The 24217-nt window shown below is 38.8% G+C and overlaps 3 protein-coding genes across 6 annotated transcripts; 2 read left to right on the forward strand and 1 right to left on the reverse strand.

Annotated features, from left to right (window-relative positions):
- Positions 1 to 201: 201 nt before the first annotated feature.
- Positions 202 to 5785, forward strand: wnt8b (wingless-type MMTV integration site family, member 8b). Its single transcript, XM_067519539.1, has 6 exons — positions 202 to 401; positions 1215 to 1248; positions 2306 to 2444; positions 2981 to 3106; positions 3224 to 3366; positions 4528 to 5785. Exons 1-6 carry the CDS (start codon positions 331 to 333, stop codon positions 5095 to 5097), a joined length of 1083 nt encoding a protein of 360 aa, XP_067375640.1. The 5' UTR covers positions 202 to 330; the 3' UTR covers positions 5098 to 5785.
- A 4891-nt stretch (positions 5786 to 10676) lies between these two features.
- hif1an (hypoxia inducible factor 1 subunit alpha inhibitor) lies at positions 10677 to 18953 on the forward strand. Its single transcript, XM_067519549.1, has 8 exons — positions 10677 to 11067; positions 13630 to 13880; positions 15102 to 15250; positions 15358 to 15503; positions 15620 to 15726; positions 16285 to 16348; positions 16486 to 16596; positions 16898 to 18953. Exons 1-8 carry the CDS (start codon positions 10915 to 10917, stop codon positions 16952 to 16954), a joined length of 1038 nt encoding a protein of 345 aa, XP_067375650.1. The 5' UTR covers positions 10677 to 10914; the 3' UTR covers positions 16955 to 18953.
- A 117-nt stretch (positions 18954 to 19070) lies between these two features.
- On the reverse strand, positions 19071 to 23135 carry cuedc2 (CUE domain containing 2). 4 transcript variants are annotated; one of them, XM_067519561.1, is made up of 9 exons: positions 22976 to 23135; positions 22077 to 22194; positions 21847 to 21990; positions 21659 to 21720; positions 21357 to 21481; positions 21064 to 21231; positions 20904 to 20968; positions 20756 to 20816; positions 19071 to 20671 (listed from the first exon to the last, which is right to left on the reverse strand). In XM_067519561.1, exons 2-9 carry the CDS (start codon positions 22148 to 22150, stop codon positions 20525 to 20527), a joined length of 846 nt encoding a protein of 281 aa, XP_067375662.1. In that variant the 5' UTR covers positions 22151 to 22194; positions 22976 to 23135; the 3' UTR covers positions 19071 to 20524. The 4 variants fall into 4 exon arrangements, with proteins under 4 accessions (XP_067375662.1, XP_067375672.1, XP_067375680.1 ...); XM_067519571.1 differs by having other exon boundaries at positions 22077 to 22162; positions 22976 to 23134; XM_067519579.1 differs by having other exon boundaries at positions 22077 to 22228; positions 22976 to 23112.
- Positions 23136 to 24217: the final 1082 nt, after the last annotated feature.

Consider the following 24217-nt stretch of genomic DNA (forward strand, 5'->3'; position numbering starts at 1 on the left):
TTTCCTATAGGATTAAACAGATCTTCCTTTGCTCTTAATGGAGGCAGGGAACCTACTGTTGTCCAGCCCTGAAGGCCCAGGGTGCCCTTTTGATCATTTCAGTCTCTCCTTGGTGCAATACTTCTGATTGGCCAAGAGAGGAAAAAGGGGGAAAATCTTGAATTAAGCAGATAATCTCTTGTTGGGACGAGAGCAGCTCCATTTCAGAGCCCTCTCTAGAATCTTGGAAGCCCTGGTGAAGTTTCATGTGCTGGTAGTTGAGTGTCCTCTCCAACTTCAGACTGTCTGCAGGCTTTGGATAGGTTACGTTCACTCTTCTCACCTGTCAGGATGTTCATGCATTTCGAGGTTTCCTATTACATTTTCATACTAATGGCTCAAATGAGGACGTGCTACTGCTGGTAAGTCTATTTATTATGAAATATCAATTTAATCTTTTCTTTGGTATGAAGTGTGACCTGATAATGCTCATCTTCAAACATTTCTTTTAAGAAAAGCGGCAAGTCCTAAACCACATGTTAACTCATCACTTGGTATTTTTTTTAAAAAGCTTAACATCATTTTATTTAACATGTTGAGAGTTGAAAATGAAGAAATTAATTACATTATTGACTTCTTTTTTTTAAATAGATGTGGGCACTGGGTTGTGTGTTCATTTCCATGGTTTTCACTTTCTAATAAGACAACCCAAAGGGCTGAGGTGTAACAAAAGAATTTATTCATAGGAAATAACTATTGCCTATTAACTAATGCCGTAAATATCAGTTGATACTGATGGTTGTGGAAACGCCACATGGCATCTGACTGAATATTTTGAGGAGGGCTTCAGACAAAACTTGATGCTAAAACAGTGCATTAATAATTAACGGCAGATTTCATAGCTTATTACAAAGTGAGAAATCCATGAGAATGTATAAAAGACTGCCAACATTTTATTTCACAGTAACATGAGCTAATTAGGTTTTTCACAGCCTTTATAACATGACACAGCAGAATTCCAGTTGATCAACTTCTAATATGTGTCCTCATTGTGCACTCAGTGTTACATTTTTGGAGACTTTTTTACAAATTCTGCAGCATTGCTCAATAAGGTCTGAATGCCTGCTTGTGTCATGGTTTAACATGTTACAAAGTGCACTAATGAGAGATGTTAGCAGAGGAATTTGTGAAAGACACTGAGCTTCCCTAAGTGAATAAGCTGTCTCCTTTTCCAGGTCAGTGAATAATTTCTTGATGACTGGACCCAAGGTGAGCCAACTTTCTTTTCATCTTTCCTCCCTATCCTTTACTCAAAAGCGGGAGGGAGGGAAAACACAGTTTCTGTTTATTCACTGCTGGACTGGTGTCCTTGTGACATCCTAAATCAAGTGTATGAAGAGACTTTGGTATGTTTTGTATGCAACAATGAAACTAACGATATATCAGTGATATTCTTGGCCCTATGTGGTTTTCTTTCCCCCCTCCATACACTTGACCTTATTCAGAGCTGTTATTCAGCTCTGTGTGTCTGCGGGTTGAATGTGTTAAGAGACGAGGGAAGGCAGTGCTGTAGTGGGTGGTCATCATTAGTGAGCCAGACCCCTGCGAAAGAGGTGGTACTCCAGAGGTGTACTCTCCCCAAAGGCCACTTGAGACATATTAGTTATCTTTCACACAGTCTGAACAAGCAGTAGAGCGATGGGCGAAAGCCAAGGACACAGCACACTGGTTTAAAAGGGCTCTAGAATTTATCTTATTCACTAGAGTTTAAAAAGGATAATAATGGTTGAGAGCAGTTTGAATGAGTTCAGATAGCCACAGAACTGACAATAAGCTTTGTCATTTTCAAAACATGTTGGTAAGTTATCCACTTTGAAATTTGAAAAGATATTTCCAAATTATATTTCAGTGCACCCTGTTGGTCCTGAAACATTGTCCTGTCCCAAGTTGAACAATAAAACCGTTGACTGAGAGCTGAGACTGGTTTATATCACCATGCCTATTTTTCATTCACACACAATATTGGATTTGGTCAACATGCACTTATTTGTTGTTTGAACATGATGTGCCTTCTTTTCAAGCATCTGTGATTTGTGTCTTTAAAACAAATCTGTTAATACTTATGAATAACTGAAATTTATTACATAGGATTTAACCACCTGCAATTTGCACTTGTTAAATATTCTTTAAAAATAACCCTAATGTTATATAAAATCTTACATATCGCCAGATGCTATTTTTTTTGTGATGTCATTGTTGCATAATGTGGGGTGTCTGTGAAATATTTTAAGAGTTTCAATATTGTCCTTCCTGTTTGCTTCTGCAGGCTTACCTGATCTACTCCAGTAGTGTAGCCGCAGGAGCTCAGAGTGGCATAGAGGAGTGTAAATACCAGTTTGCATGGGACCGTTGGAACTGCCCTGAGAGAGCTCTGCAGCTGTCCACACACAGCAGTCTGCGCAGTGGTAAGTCCAGACGCCACAGAGCTCTTCTAGCATTTACTGCAGTTTAAACTCCACACAGCAAGGCAGAGAGATTTGAGTTTTGTTACAATTTGCTTGTTGTTGTTTCAACTTTTTGTGTTATGCCTCAGGGGGAGGTTTTTTTGCTTTTTGTAAAATGTAAATGTTGGCTTAATTATCACCCTTTGGAATTGTTACTGTTGCCATGGTTTCCAGAGGCGAGAAAAACATATTTATTTATTTCACAACATCCTTTTTTTAATTTGCAGTTTATAAAAGGAAGAGATTAAAACACTGAAAAAATCATAAATCAATCAATCATTTTGAAACAAAAGTTTAGACACAAAAATAATTGTCCTGAACAGAATGTGGCAAACTGAGCAGGTGAAAATATTGTAATCGGTTTCATACATGAAAAGTCGGACCAATGATTAGAAGTGGAACTTATCAGGCTGTGAACATGATTTAATAAGAGGAAGAAAACATAATGTACAAAGTTCCTAACAGACAAAGTGGCTAATGCGTATTTCCATTGACAGCAAACCGGGAAACAGCATTTGTTCATGCTATCAGCTCTGCTGGCGTCATGTACACATTAACCAGAAACTGCAGTCTTGGAGACTTTGATAACTGCGGCTGTGATGACAGCAGGAATGGACAACGAGGTAAGAAAAATATACAGATCTCTACGTAAATCCACATGGAAAAGGCTGATATGTAAAACTGTTTGTTTATATCTTTTTGATGGATACACATAGTTCTTAATATTTTTATTCTTCCAGGTGGTCATGGCTGGATGTGGGGTGGCTGCAGTGACAATGTAGGCTTTGGTGAGGCCATTTCCAAACAGTTTGTCGATGCCTTGGAGACTGGTCAGGATGCACGGGCAGCCATGAATTTGCACAATAATGAGGCTGGGCGCAAGGTACAGTAGATGCTCCTAGTTCACTCCAAAAACTTGACAACGAGACATGAGCCCTTAGTATAAGATGTACAAAAAGTATGAGATGTTAATGCTTTGATTTGAAGAATACTGTATTTCTGTATATCTGGGAGGCAGCTTGGTTGAAATTTTGTGAATCTCTCCCAGCCCTCCAACTGATTACACAGTGTAAAGCACCTTTTGAATCATTTTTCTCTTCTCCAAATTACACCGAGTGTGCCACCCAAGCATCTCTTTCACATCGCTGTAAGTGAGGTGCCACTCGTCCTCGATAATAACAGTGTGTTCGGTGTACCAGAAAGGCCTATTTACCAGTGCTGAATGCCCCTTATGACAATACCTCAACTCAAGAATCTCAGGATCACTGGTGCAAGCTTAATTAGAGATCCTGTGGAGCCAGACATTGCACAGCATTCTGCATTATGCTGCTTTTTAAAATAAGTGTTTAGTTTTATTCTTGCAATAAGGATCCCACATTTATGTTGGTCTTTGTTTGGCCCTGAGGGAGTGTGAGGGGACCACAGGCATGCAGCTGAAGTGCTCTTTGTTTATGGTGCCTTTGCTCCCCCCTGTTGGGTCCTAGGATCCCCATGGCACCTGGAGCATCATTGTAACAGAAAAAAATGGGCATAGAAAGAGAGAAAAACTTCTTTTTCATTTATCTGCTCAATAGAACTCTCCATTGGGTCTTCTCCCACTAGAAAACATGTTGATAATGAACATGCTAAATAAATACTCCTATTTCTTCTGGGGGTACAATAGAAACTTTGATTAAGCTTCACCTCGACAGAAAGTTCATCCCTGCTCACGAAAAGAAAACGTTCCTTTTCAGCTGACAGCTGTTTTGTGTCAGGCAAAGTCAGGAAACATAGAAGATGACAAAGAAACTCTATCACTATCATTTTGTCCTTTAAATATATTTATCTCTTTTTACTAAATTTGAAAACTTTCAGAATACAGTCAGTTAACTTGACATCAATAAAGAGACACAAGACACACACTCATATACACATGTATGTATATGACAAAGGACATACAAGTGCCTATGCATGTGCATAGCATTTCTTTATTTTGCAGGTTCTCATGTGAGCAAAAATATTTACAAAACGTTCTTTCCTATTTACCTCCATTCTCTGTCTCCAGGCTGTAAAGGGTACCATGCAGAGGACATGTAAGTGTCATGGGGTGTCAGGAAGCTGCACCACTCAGACCTGCTGGTTGCAGCTGCCAGAGTTCAGGGAGGTGGGGAACTACTTGAAGGAAAAGTACCACAGGGCTTTGAAGGTGGATCTCCTCCGAGGAGCTGGGAACAGTGCCGCCAGCCGAGGGGCCATCGCTGAGACCTTTAGCTCCATCTCTCGTAAAGAGCTGGTCCACCTCGAAGACTCCCCTGATTACTGCCTGGAAAATCGCACTCTGGGCTTGCCAGGCACAGAAGGCCGTGAATGCCTCAAGAAGGGCAAGAATTTGAGCAAATGGGAGAAACGGAGCTGCAAGAGGCTATGTGGCGAGTGTGGACTGGCTGTGGAAGAGCGCAAAGCTGAAATGGTGTCAAGTTGTAATTGTAAATTCCACTGGTGCTGCGCAGTGAAGTGTGAGCAATGCAGAAAGACAGTGACCAAGTACTTTTGTGTAAAGAAAGGAATTCAGAGAGGAAGAAACGAGAGTGCCGGCAGCCGCCGGAAGAGTCTCAGACTGAAGAAGAAGCACTGATCATCTTCATTACTCTTCAACTGCCGTCACCTATGTTCAGATAGTTTTGGATTAAAACTTAGCAAAAATACAATTTCACTGTCAATATTGTATTAAATATTAACGACAGTGGGTTGATCTCGAAGCCACATGATAGAGAAGACAATGGGATGTTTTACAACTTTGTAGGATGTTTGGTATTAATGTATTTAAGATATATTTTTATACTTTTTACAACATATTGACAAGACACTGGGCATTAGAAGCATTTTGTCTCTGGTATAAATTCTCCACTGCATGATTTATTTATTATCAAACAAGTACAACAAACAAACAAACACAAAGAAAAATACATTACTTTTAAAGTGATTAACAATCTAGGAATTCGGCAGCATCAAAGTTCTCATGAAGCTGTCCGACTGTACTTCCATGAATGGATTAGCAGTGATCTTTATGTTTAAACCACTGCCAAGCTTCAAATTCATTTTGAAATGTTTTGACATTTTGGGCACAGCCTGCAATTCCATCATCTGGTTTGCCGTGATTTTTGCTGCCCCCATTATGTATTTAATTGTATATAAGATGAAGCACTTTGTACTGTACATTTTAATTTATTGCACAGCATTTTCTAGCTTTGCTTTCTTCTTAGTTTACTTTGTGGTTTAAAATGTAATGAAACAATAATAAATGCTTAAATCATATGTATCCTACAGCCTTAAGACAGTAGTCGTCCTTCTTTAATATACCCTTTGTGACAGTAATACCTGATTATTTGCAGTATACACAACCTGTCCTCATTATTCACATCAGGGTTAGGGTACTCTGGGTCAAAGCAACAAGAATAGTAAACTTTCCAGTGTACTCTTCCTTCTATCACTCCTTTCTCAATTTCGCCTCAACAAATACCTCCCGTTCTCTCCTTCATCATGGTAATCCTCAAAGAGCCCCCTAACTCTCAAGAGCTTGGAAGTTTCTTTACTGTTTAATACTAGTTTAATTAACTTTGTCCAGACAGAGTAGGGCCATGGGGGTGGAGGGCATGAGGCAAGTTGCCCTTAAAAATCACCCCGCCTCTAATTTTGTATGCTAATCTCCTTTTTCACGCCGCACCTCCTTAGGAGTGGGGGAAAGAAATGTTGGGAAAACTTTGGGTTGCCTGTGCATGGCTTCCTGTGGCTGTTTTATTTCTGGGCCCACCTATTTGGATCCTTTCACTCCTCTAGGGCCTTCCTTTGCTCGATTTAACAATGAATGCAGAGCTAATCAGCTCTCTCGGAAATGCACCACTGTCGAGGAAAGTAATCCTCTACTTTCAATGGGCTGTCGCCTTCTAAAGGACTTTGGGAAAAGGCTTTGCACAGATTCACACTGTTCCCTCAAAAGAAGTTAGTTCAAGTATTGTGCAAAAACAAGTGGGTTTTATAAACACATGCTTGCCAGGATACTCACCCCACCTGCAAGTAAGAAGTGCCAGGCACAGGCAGACTAGCACATGGCAGCCGAAGCTGAAACCCTTCAGACGAGGTGGCACATGAAAGAGCAGATTAGAGGTCCCATTGAGAAGGGGGCGTTCGTTTCTGCACCTTCCTCCTTTTACTCAATAAAGTGTCAAGGAAACACCTTGTTGACATCTTATTTATCAAATAATGATCATAATAACCCCCCCCCCCTCATCTGATGACCCCTGTGGGTAGTCTGGATTGCTCTGCCTGGCATGCAGCAAAACTATCTTGCCAACAAAAGAATCGGAATACCAAGCTTTTTGCCCTCCGGCTCTGTGGATGCTTGGCGATTTATTGTAATAGGGAGCAGCACCTAAAAATGTTCATTCATAGTATTTGAAAGCCTAAACAAAATTATATTTAGGACATGCATTTTGGATTAAACTTAACAAAGCCACTTTAATCTTGGTGGGCAGAATGCAAATATTATTATTATTCTAACATAATACTATAATACGGCCAGCATTTTCACAGATGTGAAAACTGTACTTTTATTTTATGCAGTCAAAATCATCTGTAGGACAGGAAACTGAGATAAAACTATGCTTAACGTGGAGACAGATGCTTAACCGGAGGTTTAACTCAAAACACAAGAAACAAAGAGATCTACGGTTAAAACAAGTAACATAAAGTTTCTTTTAGTTTCTATTATCTTTAGTTTCTATTATCTTTTACACAACTAGTGTACTTTTCTGGCCTTTAATCAAAGGTGTGCTTCATAAAACAATAAATACAACAACGGACCACAGTTTGAAGCCTCAATTATGGATGTTTGCAAAGATACGACATGTTATCATCTTTTGTTTCTGTCACTCTCATTTGTTCTTTCTTTTTTTACATTCTCTCCGTCACTGTTTTTGCCTCCAATGCATCATCTCACCCGTTTAAGAAGAGATGGACTAAGAGGTTCACATGCTTTCAGCAGCATGTGAAACAGTGCAAAATGTTGTTCATGACTCAGGCGCACCAATTTTCCCCACCCAGAGAGGGTCTCGACCTCCGACCAAGGGTTCTGAACTTCCGTCTCCCACGCTAGCTCTGCCATGTTCAATTTAAAGCAAAGGGATGGAAAGAGGGGTGACAACATATCATAGAGAAAGAATGGAGATTTAAGAAGAGTTAGAAAAGGTTTTTCTTGTGGTTAAATCATTTGATCACAGGTAGAAACACGTGGTATTTTTCATATAAATGTGTACGTTCTTTTTTTAAATTTGTACTATAATAGCATAAAAATACCATTTTGAGTTTTAGTTAGAGGTGGAATGGAGCGAAATCACTCAAAAGGAGCAGATTTCTGTCACTTATGGGAAACAAGTTATAATGCTTCAAAGAATCCTTGACTAATAGGATTTATGGCTTAGAGGTTCTGGACCTACAACACCTAGAGGGGCGAGGGTCAGACAGATAACCCAAGACAGATGAGTAGTCAAGGGTAGGATGTCCACATGTGCTCTTAAAGCGGTGAACAATCCCTAGAGAAATCTGAAGGTACTTGTGTTCCATGATTATGTTGATTTGATAGTAATCACTGAGCTCTGAAGTTTGTTGCAGTTACCAAATGCTTTCGACAGAAAACCCTCAGAAGAGTCTTTGTTTTGTTGTTTTGGCAGCAGCCAAAAGCAGCACCAGTCTGCTGGGGGTAAGACAGCAGTGGTGTCTGTGTTTGTTGCTATCAGCAGGATTGAGATAGGAGCTTCTTGGGGCTCCCCGGGTGGTCATTCTCCATGGCTTTGGGTATCTGCAATGAATGGGGAGGAGAGGAGCATCAGTGGGATCAGCTCAGCTCAGCCTGCTGATCTGCACAGGAAACACAAAGCATGGGAACCCACCAGGGAGCCCGAACTAGTCCCTGAGGTGCAAATCTGCTGATAAAGCTTGACTCAAGAGTAAAGGGACTAAAGGTGTAGTTAGTATTTTTTCATCAAATCCCTTTTACTTGTGAGATAAAGGTATTGCTGTTCATGGCTTTTAAAAGTTGGCACCAATAGGTTAAAAACACAGAGCAACAGTGTTAAAAGAGATATCTCATCTAGTTCAATATAAATCTGATAGTGCCAAAAAAGATCAAGGCTGTGCAGTCCAGCAACTGTGTGAAGGACAGTGTGCACTGTAATCTACTGTCTCACGAAGGATGATAAGCCATCCATGCTGAGGCAAGGAAAAGTACAGAAACTAGGTAAACATTAAAACTGAGAAGGTTTTAAACAGCTCAGCTAAACTGTATACTTGTAGTTATGCATTCATGCGTTTTATGGTGTGTAATCTTATTCTTCTGAAATGTTTTTTGACCCATAAGAATCATGACCACTGACCTGAACTATGACCTCCCAAAAAAGCTCTGCAATACCTGGACACTCAAAAGTCATTCAAAAGGACAAAAATTGTTCTTTTCAAATATTTCAACTACAATTTAGAGGAAAATATTGTACTCTACTATTTTGTATTTGATGACTTTAATTACTAATTGCTTTGCTGATTCATGATAAAAAATATAGTTGATAAATGCTGATGTGTGGCTAAAATTAGCATCAGCTTTACCAGCCGTCGATTTTGTTCCACACCAAGTTCTTATACATTTACAGACACTTTTATGCAAAGCGACTTACAAGAGAGGTCCAAAGCAAGCAAAAAAATATAAGTCAAGGACGAAACATTAAAGCAAATTGCTACGAAAAAAGTGTTTCCATTTATTGAGACTCAATTGCAAAATAGGACAGATAGGATTTTTCTTTTAAGTGCATATGAAGTTCTGAAATAATTCAAAGTGTTACTTTTTTTTTTTGCTTTACTTACTGAGCTACGTTTTCCCTTCATTTGGTTAAGGTTCTTGGTTGTGTGCTAAGTAGTGTTAGCTTGCAATAATGTGGATAAGGCAGGCCACAGTATCTGCAGATTCAAGGCCAGAAAAACAAAGTCATGTTCAATTTTGTTTTAGTTTTTGCCAGGATTTTGCAGTTATTATTTTTTCAAAAATGGAATCTTGACACTCACAAAACAAAACAGATGTTACAGAGTCCAGTCCAAACCCAATATTAACTAAATGCATATATTTACTGCAGTTTACATTTACATGTACATTTAGCAGGCGCTTTTGTCCAAAGCGACTTACAAGTGAGGTACAAGGCAGCAAAAATCTCAGTCAATGAGAAAACATCAAAGCAAAGTCCTATCAGAAAAGTGTTCACATTTCACGAGATGCAAGGGCTTTTTTTTTAAAATATAGATTTAAGTGCATAGGAAGATGCGGAAGAGTTCTATTTTCAGCAGTTTTTTGAATATTGGGAGAGAGTCTGCTGAGCTCGTTCCACCATCGTGGGATCTTTGCCTAAAAAGTTTTGCTTGGTTTCTTCTGTGCGGTGCTGGGACCAACAGACATCGTTCGTTGGCAGAGCGCAGCAGGCGGGAAGGATTGTAGACTTGATTGTAGACTTGTTTACCTTTGTGGGAATTTCTACGAATTAGTTCAGGATTTCCTTTGAAAAGTCGACATTTCATCACCACAACAACAACGTAGGGAATATGTGTGTGTGTATACATATACATATAATGTATATGTATATATATGTATATATATGTGTATATATATATATATATATATATATATATATGTGTGTGTGTGTGTGTGTGTGTGTGTGTGTGTGTGTGTGTGTGTGTGTGTGGCAGGGGTGGCGGATCTTCCATCTTCTGATTGACTGAACACACCCGATCTAGATTAAAAGCAATCGGTAGAGCACTAGTTGAAAATGCAGAAACAAGCAGGGCAGGGGTCCCTGAGGACCAGCGTTGGGAACCACTGGCTTACTCCCATATTATACTGCTGCAAAACGCTATTAAAGCAAATACTTTCACATTTTTGACAGTATATTGTTAATAAAAATTAAGACCTAAAAATTAAATATCGCGATGACTCCTAAATTACTCAATGAGGATTTTATTGCCCGCTTGACAGCTTGATGAACCTTAAGAAAAGCAACACCGCCCTCTCGTGGTAGGCGCTGATTATTATAACGTTTAGTCTTCCAGTCCACCAGGTGTCGCTTTGTGATATTCAGGGTATAACACGACAGAAGTGTTTTCTTGACTCTGTAATTTGGCGTCGTTTGTTATTCTGGCTAACAACACGGTGTGTAAACACTTATTACGCGGAACAGAGAGGTTGCAGAGAGTGGGACCGCGCACTCTTTCTGTAATAGTTTGCTTACAGCATATGAGAAAGCTTGTATGATCCGCTCGCTGCTCACCGTAACTTTGTTGGCTGGAGTGCAGTAACAAGCCGGACCCTGAGTGTTTCATTGTGCGGAGAACTGAGGCAGCTAACCGCCACTCGTCGAAGACCATGGCAGCAGCGACCGTCGTGGAGGTCGCGTACCCCGGTGTACAGTACCGGGACTGGGACGAGTCTCAGCTCCGGCAGTATTCTTTCCCAATCAAGCCTATTCCCAGACTCTCTCACACGGACCCCAGAGCAGAGATGCTAATTAACAACGAGGTAAAGCAGTAAAGTTGTCTTGCTGAAACTTCTATCACACCTTTACAGCTACACCTATCAGCTAGAGAATCTCAGGCCTCATCATGTGAAGAACCGCAAAGGTGGCGAGAGCTGCACCGCAAAGTCCATTTTCATAACAACTGCATACTGGAGACCATATCAGATCGAAAACGGCCATTTGTGCACGTTGACTTATGAATGTGTAACGTTAGCGAGGTGTTGACAAGAATCGCATTTAGGTGGCTGCGGTTAGATGTATTTCTTACCCTGGTTTTGAGGGATTTATGGAGGGAAGTCATTCAGAGATGTACAACTTTAATTGCAATGGTGCGATTATAACCCTATGTTAAGATAGAAATCAATCATTTTAGTTCGGACACCTGTTTTTGCTCTACAGTTCATTTACGTCGTTTTCAAGCGACCCCCTGAAAATGTCCCACTTTTGGGGGATTTTTTTTTTTTGCATATTTGGTCATCATCTCCATATTAAAATAATTAGCCAGCTGTTGTTTGCCGCATATCCCACTAGGATTCAAGTTCACGGCTAAGCCAATGAATTTGTCTTTGACATCAGGTTAAAAACATCTGCTGACATTAGTTGCCTGCTCACAAATGTATACGCATCAAGCAACAGCGACAAGGTAGCAGCAGTTTCGTTCTGTATAAGATATTGTATCGCCTTTTTAGATGAAACATCTACAGGTATTTGTCTAAGCATGTCTAACGAATATGTGTAACGAATCAAAGTCAAACGCTGACTCATCTGGTTGTAATGTGCCGGTGCTCAAGCGGAGACGGCACCAGGCTGCATTTCTTTCATTTTGGGAGCTAAACTAAATTCTACGCACAAGTGTTTTTGTGAAGTGCTATTTATGAATTATTGGTGAAAAAACACGTCTGACCTTTGGGCCTAAGAAATGGAAGAGAACCCCGCTATTTGTTGGGATATTTGTGAAGCCAGCAAAAAGGAGAATGAATAAACAGTAGCCATCACTGAGCTGTGATACATTTACTGGTGATAAAACAATAAATCTGTTGATAACTTTATATCTCAGAATATTCTGCTAAGGAGAAAAATCAGCTTGTATTTCTTATTGTAAGTCACCAAGGGCTTGGGGAGAGAAATGTCAGTTCTTTTAAAAGCAACGAGTAGATTAAAAAAAAATTTCTAACGGACTATAACTCAAATACTACAGTTGAACTTTCAGACATTTAGATGTGCCTCATTTGAAGTGAGGTTTTTCAAATGTTCAGGGAAGAATATGAAGTCTTCGAATTTTTTTGCAGCCTTTTTTGTGTTAGATAATGACAAACACTGAAATTGAAGATTTGCAGTGTCTTCTGTTAGAGAAATGATTTTTGATGTTCGAGTGTTTAAAGTCCTCTTCCACTGCCTAGAAAAAGCAGAACAAGTTAGGAAGCAATAAAATAATGTTTTTTTTTTTTATTGTGTACAATTCTTTTTGAGGGACAGTACAGTACGAAGCTAAAACACACATCACACATGAATACTTTCTTACCTACAGTGGGAATGAGTCGCAGTATTTCATATTTGAACAGATAAAAAAAAAAGAAAAAAGAAAAAAGTTTTTACTTGGTTTACGTGACAGTTCATGGTCATAGTCATCTCTAACATGAGCTGTTTTGCCAGTTCAGTTTTAAACAGGAAAAATGATACATGACTGCATTGATGAATGCATAATAATTATGATTCACTTAAAAATTGTTATTTAAAGGATGTTAAATTCCAGAACTCTCCCAGCAGCCAATCACATGCGTGGGCGAGATGAATAGTCCGAATGTGGCTCTAAATCATGTCCCGGTTTGCATCTAAATCAATCACGGGAGAACCAATTCCATTCCAAGGTACATTTTTATTATTATTTGTTTTTATTACAAACGACGCACAACGTCTCTTACATTAAACTCGAAAAACGCCGGCTTTTTTTTGCAGGTGCAGCTTGTCGCGTATGGCCGCTTTCCTTCGCTTGCAGCTGCACTTTGACAACAGCTGCTCCATCATTTCGAAACACTATGAAGTTGTAGATGCACATTTGCCGGCGTCGTTCTTGGGAGCGCAAGTAGCCTTCACGCGCTCTCCGGCGAAAGTGAAACTGGGAGCAGCGGGCTCGGCCGCGGGAGCGCGCTCACGGGTCTACGTTCTGTTAGTCACGTAGACCTCAGTGCTGAGTATCATGCACCGCTTTATCGATGTGTGTTGGGATTTATGTTTCAACACAGCGGAGATGTGTATACGTGTAGCTTAGAAGAGTGTGTGACGAAAAATCGAGTGACATAATCATGATACACATGCAACTTCATGTTTAGGAAACCTTTTAAACAATGAGAGGAAAGGACGTTACTTTAGTTTTATTTAGGTTTCGCCTATTTGATAAAGGTTTATCTGTGAATTAAAAAGTGACGTATTTGGGGAAAACAGCAAAAATTTTACTTTATAAGCAGTTATACATCCCTATAGGTCTTACTCACCTTTACAAGTATATAGGCAAAGTCCTCACTTTTTGTTGTATTGCTGAACTGAAATTTCCTTGCTGTTTTCAGGAGCCAGTGGTTTTAACAGACACAAACCTTGTATATCCAGCTCTCAAATGGGACATTGCATACCTACAGGAGAACATTGGAAATGGAGACTTCTCTGTTTACATCGCAGAAAACCACAGGTTCCTCTACTATGATGAGAAAAAAATGTCCAACTTTGAGAACTTTGTCCCCAAGTCCCAAAGAATGGAAATGAAATTTTCAGAATTTGTGGAAAAAATGCATAAAACAGAAGAATCAGGTGGAAGAGAGAGGTAAGATTTATATATAATGATATTTTAGTGGAGACCTGAAATGCTATAATAATGAAGGAATGTAATGTACACTAGCAGAACGTTTATTAGGCCTTTACCATTTCCAAGTCATCACACATCATCAAAACAATATTGCACTCATCTATATTTATTTATTGTAGAGAACAATCCAATCGTAAATATTTGTGTGTGGAACCCGTCTCATTTAAAAGTAAAAAATCTAGGTCTTCACTATCAAAGTTTAATTTCGAAAACAAAAATTTGTTGAAGTGTGTTAGAGCTAGAAAAGAGATTTCTGACAAAGTTGGAACAGAATAGTTGATGCAGCAAGACAAGAATCTGAAACACAGGAGGTTTTCCACCAAATAATTGTTAAATGAGCAGAAATATAGCAGGCAGTTTCTCCAAAGAAGCCAACCAACATCCCAGTTGAAGCTGCTCTGAAGAGGAAGCAGATAAAATCCCTCGACCTCGATGTGCAGAGCTGATAAGAAGTTACTGGAAAAATTTAATTGAAGTTATTTTCCACACAAATGTTTAAGATTGGATAACTTTCCTCAGTAAAAAAAAAAACAACAAAGCTTATAATGTGTTTGATTTGTTCACTTGGGTTCTTTCTCTTTGTCTAGTTTTAGAACGATTGTTAAAAATGGATCATGTTTTAAGTCATATTTATGCAGAAATAAAATTCTAAAAATGTTCATAAACTTGCAATTGCCACTGTTTGTTTCTAGCCACATTCTTAACCCCTCGGGCTGATGCTCAGTCTAACCAGAGTCCTGCCACTGCAGCTCAAACAGTAACCCAGGTATAAAGAACGTTATGGCATAGTGCTTCGTAGTTGCATGTCAAGAAAGGTTGTTTACTCTCATTAAATGCAATGCAGCACAGGAAAGTGGAGCACATGACTAAGCATTTACCCCAGAGAACCAGGGGAGAAGCTTATTTCTGTGACCTGACTCGTTCTGGCCGCACAGACACACGGATCATTTACTAAAGTGAACTCTCTGACAACTCACAGCTGCTATTTGGATTTATGCTGTCCACATCCCTCAGTGTCACATTGTTCAGTTTCAAGAAGCAAACGAGCATAAATTCTACAGACTCGTTCAGAGCACTTTTAAAAATTGGCTCCAGGCCTGTTTCAATTCTCAGGGTGTAAAGATTCCAGGAGAAGACAGACCTTTCACACATTTCACTATTTTTCTTTTCTCATCCAAGGGTATATCTGCAGCAGACCCTGAATGACACAGTAGGGAAGAAGATTGTTGTTGACTTCCTTGGTTTCAATTGGAACTGGATCAACAAGCAGCAAGCCAAGAGAAACTGGGGACAGCTGACATCCAACCTGCTGCTCATAGGCATGGAGGGTAAGGGTTCTGTATCACCAGCTACTTTTGAGTATTGTTTCACTTCTGTAATTCAAGGTGATTTTACTTCTGCTTAAACGTGACACAGTTGTCTGTATTCACCGCAGGCAATGTGACGCCAGCACATTATGATGAGCAGCAGAACTTCTTTGCACAGATCAAAGGACATAAGCGATGCATCCTCTTCCCTCCTGACCAGTTTGAATGTCTTTATCCATATCCTGTGCATCACCCCTGTGACAGACAGAGCCAAGTAAGCCCCAACCTGCTTGGTTGTAGTAGCATATTTGTTTATATTTAGTTTAGTTACCTGTCTGAGGAACAGTATGTTTATGTTTTGTAAACGAGTACATATTTTTTGATTTATAGGTTGATTTTGATAATCCTGACTATGAGAGGTTTCCCAATTTTAAAAATGTTGTTGGCTATGAGGCTGTCGTTGGCCCAGGAGATGTGCTCTACATCCCAATGTATTGGTAAGAAGTACATCTGTATGCCCTGTGTGTTAAAACAATTGATTCTAACATTATTTGCAGTGTCTAGAAGTTTTTGAGTGAGGCTAAATTAAGGAGTAAATTCTTTTCTTTATGTTTAATAAATTTGGAGTATTCTTATATACTGTAGTATCCCTATGACAAACCATCTGAAGCAGTGGGCACAATGTAGCAGATCCTAGCACTGATGTTCCAACTGTGTTCACTTGTCAAAACGATCAGTATGAGAATAATGGAAGTGTGAAAAACTTGTGGACCACAATATAAAACACAGTGTCACCAGTGACAGCACCTAAAGATATATTAAAATCTCTGTCAACCTGTCACCAAATCACATTTATGCATTTGTCATTTAAAAGCCATCTCTTATAGTGTTACTCCTAAATATGAATGCAATTAATTCTAATGTAATTTAAATGTATTGTATTTGCATTAATTATGAAGTAGACATTTATTATGGCCAGATGACAAATTGCTAAAATGCTGACAAAGTATGACAAATTCCGTGCACTTGTTTGTATTTTTTGTTCTGTTCTTCAGGTGGCATCACATTGAGTCGCTGTTAAATGGTGGAGTGACGATCACAGTAAACTTCTGGTACAAAGTAGGCACATTTGAATCACTGGAGACATGTTTTCCTTGCACATTTAAAAATTTTTTTTTTATAATTTTATGCATCTTCTTTCTCACTGCATGTCTGTAATTTTTTTCTTGTCACACCTTTTCCTCTCATTTGTGCAGGGTGCCCCCACACCCAAGAGGATAGAGTACCCTCTCCGAGCTCATCAGAAGGTGGCCATAATGAGAAATATTGAGAAAATGTTGGGAGAAGCACTTGGAGACCCACATGAGGTAAAAGAATTTGTTTTTATGCTACAGTACAAACTCAGTCCCATTGTTGGTAAACTAATTGCATAAGGCATAAGAATGTCACACTGCCAGCTTCTAGAACATCAAACCAGATTCACATTTAGGTCATCTGTTGAATGAAATCCCTGGGGCATAGTGACCCCTCCAGCAACCCAGTTTCTGTGAATATTTATGGCTTACCTGATTTAGCACAAAGGAAAGTATATGCATGGGGCACACTGAGTAAAACTATGCACTATTTCACTATAAAGTATCGTATCCTAACCATTTGATTTTTCTGTAGGTTGGACCTTTACTGAAAACGATGATTAAGGGGAGATATGACCAGGATCTTAGTTAGAGCCTCACCCTTAAACTCTTAAGTAGACTGCTTTGGAAACTGTATGCTAGTAAAATTGAGACTGGTGTGTGTGTGTGTGTGTTGCGTGTACACATCTTGACTTTGGAGCCAAGTATCTCTGCATGGCAATAAGCAGCCATCATGAAACCATTGTCCTTCAGTCGTCTCCGAGTGCCATTGTCATTGCAAATACAACAGTTGTGGAGGAAACCTCTGACTAACTCACGAGAATGCATCATACTTGAAGAATTTTGTTGTGAGCTTTGAAGAGAAGGCCTAATTTGGCTCTAATCTAAACGTGTTAATGTGAACTAGTGTTCTTACAACAATGTCATAGTCCAAGCTAGTGGGTATTTGGGTGTATTTGTTCACCTAGTGAGTAAATTTTATCTGAGATAGGTACCTTTGGAGAGGCCTGAATATTTTAACCACTATTGGATGCATCCAGGGCTATTATATACATCACACGTCAGTTAAATACAGGACATTTCTTATATACTTGTAATTAAAACACAATGTGGATTATGTACTAAATGTGGAAAAACCATACTGTTTTCTCCATCTGTATCACAAAGACATCTTTACAACTGATTTGGTTCATACTGTTATTGATAAGTGTCATTGAAATATTTATCTGTGTTATTGACATTTTCTCTGCGCCTAATAACGGCATAGTTTTATGGGAGTGATCAACAAGACTTTTCTGTTGCAAAGATGACAGGCATAGTAATAAAACACATAAGTACAGTTACAACAAACATAAGGAAATATGGTCAAAAATGTGAGTCTGAAAAAGGCAACTCTTATTCCAGTAAAGGAATGTGAGTGGAGCTAATTAATTTAGCTGAGTGATTGGTTTGTGATTTATGTATGAGCTTGTGTGATTTATATTTCAAGGACTTTATTTTTGCTATTCTGCATACACTGTTAATAGGTGAGAGTGCTGAAAATAAATGTCATACTGCAATTATAGTTTCACATGCAGCTGACTTTAAGAATAAAAAAATACAGTAAATTTATTTTCAATCACAGTAATTGCAGGTGATGTATTCGTGGAATGGGATCTTATGGCAGTTTAAGCAGTTGTGAGTGTAATATGGGTTAGGTGAACTACTTTAATGGTAGATTTGTTATCAAACGGACTAGCAGCCCTTCCAGTGCAACATATCGCACCACTTTGTGGTCATGTTTGCAGATGCATGTTACGCTTGATGTATCCTTGCAGTTTCTGACTAAAATACAAATCTGTAATGTACTGTGAGTAAACAGAGTCCAAGATAAAACAAGGGTGCGAGGTGTACGAAATTCCATTTTCATTTGAAAACCAGTACCTGCCCTCTTCACTACTGAAGGTTTACTAGCTTCAGAAATGCACCTACTTTTACTTTCATGCAGCAATATTTGGACACCTTGAGGGGAGAGCAACTTGAAAGATGGATGATGCTGTGCAAGTTTGAAATGCTCTCTAAAATTGAAAAAACTATTGTGCTGTGTCTGGCAACCCAACATACAAACCAGGCAGTTTAGTTTCCTGGTGGCATTGGATGAAGCATTAATTAGCAAACTATAAAATAATATCTAAGCACTTACTTTTCCTGTAATGCAGGTTTTCAAAGGTCTGTGTGATTATAAGGTCCACAATTTAAATAGCGGATAATTTGTAAATCTTTTTTTTTTTTTTTAAACTGCATGATGATACAACACTTGTACTTGCTTTACTAATGTAAGGCAGAGGTGTCATCTCTCTTCTATTGCTATGTTTATACTGTTTACTGAATGTGTCTGGCTTAATGACATGACACCAAATGTTGCAATAACTTGAGTTTTTTTTCTAATTACTATTTTAGGGCCATGTTTGCATCCTATTTGGCATTAAACAGCTTCAAAGGTGTGACTGACAGGGTTTATTGAGATAGAGGCATGTTTATATTGATGGATACCTGTTTTTTGTTTTATAGTGTACGCTTTGCTTGTCCTAAATAAAGTTTGTAAAGTACTACACGGAGTTGTGAAATGACTAAAATGTGAGGAGTTTTAAGAGGTTTTTTAAATGAATTTTCTACCTTGATCCATGTAAATTAATTTTCTAAGAATAAAATCAATACAATGTGTATGGTAGTCTACAAAAGTTAGTATTTATTTACTATAAAGTGTACATCAGCGATTAAAACTAGTTACCAAGCAGCTTCAATAAATCCATTCCATGCTCTACAGAAACCCCATTTATATAGTAATGAGAGAGAACTTTGCTGCTGATAAGGACATATCAGTAACAAATCTTTTCAACACAATTATACCTACACTCAGGGAAGCTGTTGTACCAAACAGTTGCCAAGAGGAACACAAGCAGCTGTTATAGTTTAGTAAAAAAAAAAAAAAATAGGATGTATATATATATATATGTATATATATGTATATGTATATATGTATATATATATCCTAATATGCAATTAACCACAAATAAGAATCCAATCATAATCAGAAATTCCACAACCATCAATCACGAGCAAAGCAAAATTCACAGACAACAAATGATATGAAGTTATGTCAAGGACCATGGCATGAGCATCACATGCAAACCCTAAAAGCACAACAGTGCCTCTTCACAATGAACAACTGGAGACTTTGCAAATCTAAACATCTATATCAAAAATAAAGATTGTCCTGTTGGAATTCAGTTTGAAATCAAACCCTCCAGCAGTATGTTTTGGTTAACATTTAAGGAGCAACCACAGTCCTCTATTACATTATGCCAGAATTTATAGTGCTGTAATAGTTTGCACACACCTTGATAAGTGAATTTGCTGTGCTAAAAATGACTGATAGTTAGTGTTTCCCATTAAAGCTGACAAATAAAACTACATGCATTCCTTGTTTAATCATAGTTTAACTGTATCACTGATAAATATTTCTTCTTGACCAGCAAACAATTACTTGGTTTATAGCCTCACAGCAAATATTAATATGGTCTTTCACACTATTTACAACAAGTGATGTTAGACAACAGGTTCTGTTAAAACATTATTTTGTAGCACATCAAATTGTCAATACCAAGGCTTGATCAAACATCTTCACAGCACCATTTCTGTATGATGTATAAACTAGAACTTAGTTAGGATCAATGATTTAATGTGTACATACAAAAACAGTTGAGACTTGTAAATGTCTAGAAATTTACAGCACCACCAAAACCTTTTTACAGAAATGAATTAATTCATGTCTACCATTTATGTCATAATTCTGATCTGTTTAGTTAAAAAAAACAACAACATCAGACCCGCTGAGATGGCAAAATGTATATAGGTTACGTTGTTACACAAACAACACAAGTTACAAAAGTGATACCAAAATTTCTGAAAATTTTAACTCAAGGAAACTGATGCGACGGAAACACCGTTACCTTTTAAAAGAAAAGGCATAATGGTAACACTTAAAATAAGCCACTGAACCACTAGCACGTCTTCCTTTAATTGATAAAATCTTAACAAATTTAGGCTAAATAAATGTAATAAATTTAAAACAGTGTAAACAATAACTTCAGTAGCTGTCCTTACAGTATTGTGCTTTTCATCAATGGAATCTGTACTTTCGTGCAGGCTTGAGGTTGACATATGTCTTCTTCATGTCCTCCGTCTCATTTTTCTTTACAAGTTGATACCGCTCACCTTTTGTGGTCACCACCTGGTTACCATGGTAGCGAACAAGCTTCTTTGGAGCCTACATAAATCAACCCAGAATGCAACAGCTCAAACCGATTTGATAAAGGTACCTTGTGACTGTGGAATATAACCAGATACTTACATCTTTGGGAGCAACAGGTCGGTGTGTCTTTTTGTCATCCTCTCTGTCCACCAACATGTACCTGTTGAGATGAAACATAAGCATAAGCATTGGAAGAGAGAATTTAGGCCAGTCTTGCTGTCCATGGTATAATAGTAATCTTACTCACTTCTCAAGGATGCTCTCCTTCAGTTTCTGGTCTGCCTGTGAGGAAATATTCTTCCCATGGTTTACCTAAGGCATCAGGATACAATCAAATCTGTTTAAGCAAACTAGTCAACAGCTACAGAAACACACAGAGGTAACACATGTGTGAAGTGCAGACACACATTTAGAGGAATGGGACTGAGCTGGACATCGCCCTCTATGATAAGGCGCACAGCTTCCTCCATGTCTCCTTTGGCAATTGACAGGGCACTGCGAGCTTCGGACAGACTGCATTTGGGAAACATCTCCAACAGGTGCTGCTCCTGGGCCTCCCACTCAGAGACTGGTAGCTAGACATATACATATTGATATTACCTTTAAATTAGAATAATGTAAACAATATCAGCAGTGGAATGCCAGCAGCATATATTAGGTCACAGTGATAAACAAAATGAATGTGTAATGAAATGATCACCTTAGCTGTGGCACCCTCTGTCTGTGTTTTAAGGCACTGTGTTTCTCTCCCTTGTGGAGGTTCACTGGACAGGATGGTGAGTTTCAATGGAAGCTCTTCTGCCCTTGCCTTAGGCACACTGCTTTCTTCATCGGCAAAAAAGCAAACATACATATCAACATACAGTGGAGTAAATGTTCACTGTCCAATCAAGTCTGATAGCTTGGATGACTCCTTTGTTAATAACAGAAAAGACGAAATTATTGGGAAGGGTAGGACTGCTGCAATACTGCAAGTACTAGATATAATAATAAAAACACTACCTGAGGTCCGAGCAGTGGCCAGTTTTGATGCCATGTTGAACATCATTTCACAGACTTTCACACTAAAATTAGGAAAAAAAAATAAAATTAAATCCCTATCAAACGTGAGAGTAGTGCAGTTGTATGGTCTTGATGATCAAGGACATACAGTAGTATAGTTAGAACAGAAAAAGGTGAAATGGTTTAACCTGTCAATTTTTGCAAAGCCAGGTATGTAGGCTTCAAGCATTTCTGCAAAGACCTCTGCATCAAAATTCTCCTCAACGCTCTGCTGGGACCCAAGATCCTCCAGGACTCCAGTAATGTAAGACAGAAGAACATCATCCAGTGTGCTGCAATGAATGGTTAAAAAAAAGAAGTTAGCATAAAACTGACTGAACTTGCCTATTTTGTAACAATGCAAAAAGCTTTTGCTAACCTGAGATCTGCGTCTGGAATGTAAGTCTGAATAAATTCATGCAGGGTATTGTGGATGATTTTGTGGAGGTCCATTGCGTTCTCCAGCTGTGCAGTAGGGGAGATGCAGAGTCAGAGGGCTGGAGTTGGGGGTAAGCAGGTAAACCACAACAGCTGTCATCCAAGTAGTAAATTTGACAAACCAGCAGTTTAGATGTAATGAGTACATGAAAAAAAAAAAAATTTTTTTTTTTAAAAGAATCAATAATGTGGCCTGTGCAGCATATTATCTAAAGACACTTTAGTCATCAGTGTTGACCTTAAAGCACAGTATATATGAACTTATTATTTGCTATACTTCACAATTCATTAAAGCAACGATCTCCAGTCGCATTAGCCGAGATGCTGCTGTAGCTTTAACGAAAATTAAAACAGATGAGCAAGCTAGCTTAACGTCTTTACTCAACACACGCAGGTTACTTAACGCTCTCCATCACCAACTGGATGTGTGTGTAGGTGCTGCCATGAAGACAAAGCTCTGGGATGACACTCGTGTAGAGCCCCGTTACCACCTTGCTACGGTTCGGCTGACAAGCGTTAGCAACGCAGCTACTCGGACATTAGTTACGCGCTAATGGTTCATTACGCACGCCACAGCTATGTTATCAAGAACCGAACCACTGCAGGACACCTGCATAATTATATACTGCAAAACATCCACGTGTCCCACGCACAACGTTATCGACATTCATTCCTCTTAAAACTTAACCTCCATCTTCACGTCCTGCAGGAGTAACGCTGTCGCGCTAGCCAATTGTTTTTTTTTTTAAGCTAACAATAATTGCTAGCTAACGACAAACATTTAACGCTGACCAATTTCCATTTTTATACGTGCGCGAGTTTAAGTTGAGTAAAACTTACTGCGAGAGAAATTATGGGGACATGAAGCACAAGATTATTCCGCAAATGCAGGGGAGAGTTGGTCTGCGCAGTGGTTACAGGTTTGCCATCAGTGCTGCTTGTTAGCACGCACGATTCAAAACACCGCTACGTCATTTCCTCTGATTGGAAACAGCTCGGTCAAAGGCAGCGGGGAGCTGGTCAGCAGCCGCCTACTTTGTATTTTCAGTTTTCTCTTACAGAAACTAGTAGAATAATACACGTCGATGCGATCTTACACGAATCCGCGGGTCCAACAATTATCCACTTGAGAGATCATTGCATGTGCAACTAATGAAGCCTGGTTTCCATAGGTGTGTTTGAGCCACAACATGAATTGCAAATGTGTGCTTTTTTATTTATTTATGACGGTTTCTATTCAAAGAGTGAATAATGTTGAGACTGCAATAGTTATTAAAAGTCACATTTTAGGCTGATTTTGGAGGAGCCCATTTGAACATGTGTTCATTGCAAACAGTTGAAAGTTCATACATTTTGCCAATACGCCTACTTTTGAACGGGGGTTGAATCATTTTGAGCAAAAAAACAAAAAACACACACACTAGGCACAATGTGTGTGGGAGACTGGTATCCAACAGTGTTCACGGTCATAAAAGCTTTTTCTTCAATGTCAAAGGCTTTTGGGTGTTGTTGTCATGTTTATGTATCAAATATGTGTTTTTCTGGGAGATCGCCTTTTATTTTTTTTTATTTTCAACTGAATATCAATAATTAATTACCAATACATCTTTGTTGAAGCCAGTCCTGATTCAGTGTGTGAACATTGCTCTAACATACATTAGGCCAGTACATAGTCTACTCTCACTTGGACATTATCCTATATCTTCTGATAGATCCATACATAGTTGATGATCCACGTGTTATCTGAGGCAACATCAGTGATGTCATCAGATCCTGCTCTTGGTTACCTCCACCTGTGTTGGTATTATAACAGATATGTACTTGTAAATCATTAATGCCCATTCAATTGTTTTCTTTGTCCCTTGGCAGTATCTGTTGCTGCCTGTAGTATTTCACTGGGAAATATGGTACACGGTACCGATAAAACAAGCAAGAACAATTCGCAACTTGGCTGAACTCTATTTCAACTCTGAGCTCATGGCTAGACAGGTGGGGCTGAGGTATTGGGGAAGAGTGTGTAAAATCTACAGCAAAGAAGAGCATAGCATTTTTCTCCACATGTGTTATTAGCTGACACTGAGA

Source organism: Channa argus, chromosome 1 (assembly GCF_033026475.1).
Source record: "Channa argus isolate prfri chromosome 1, Channa argus male v1.0, whole genome shotgun sequence".
Lineage (NCBI taxonomy): Eukaryota > Metazoa > Chordata > Actinopteri > Anabantiformes > Channidae > Channa > Channa argus.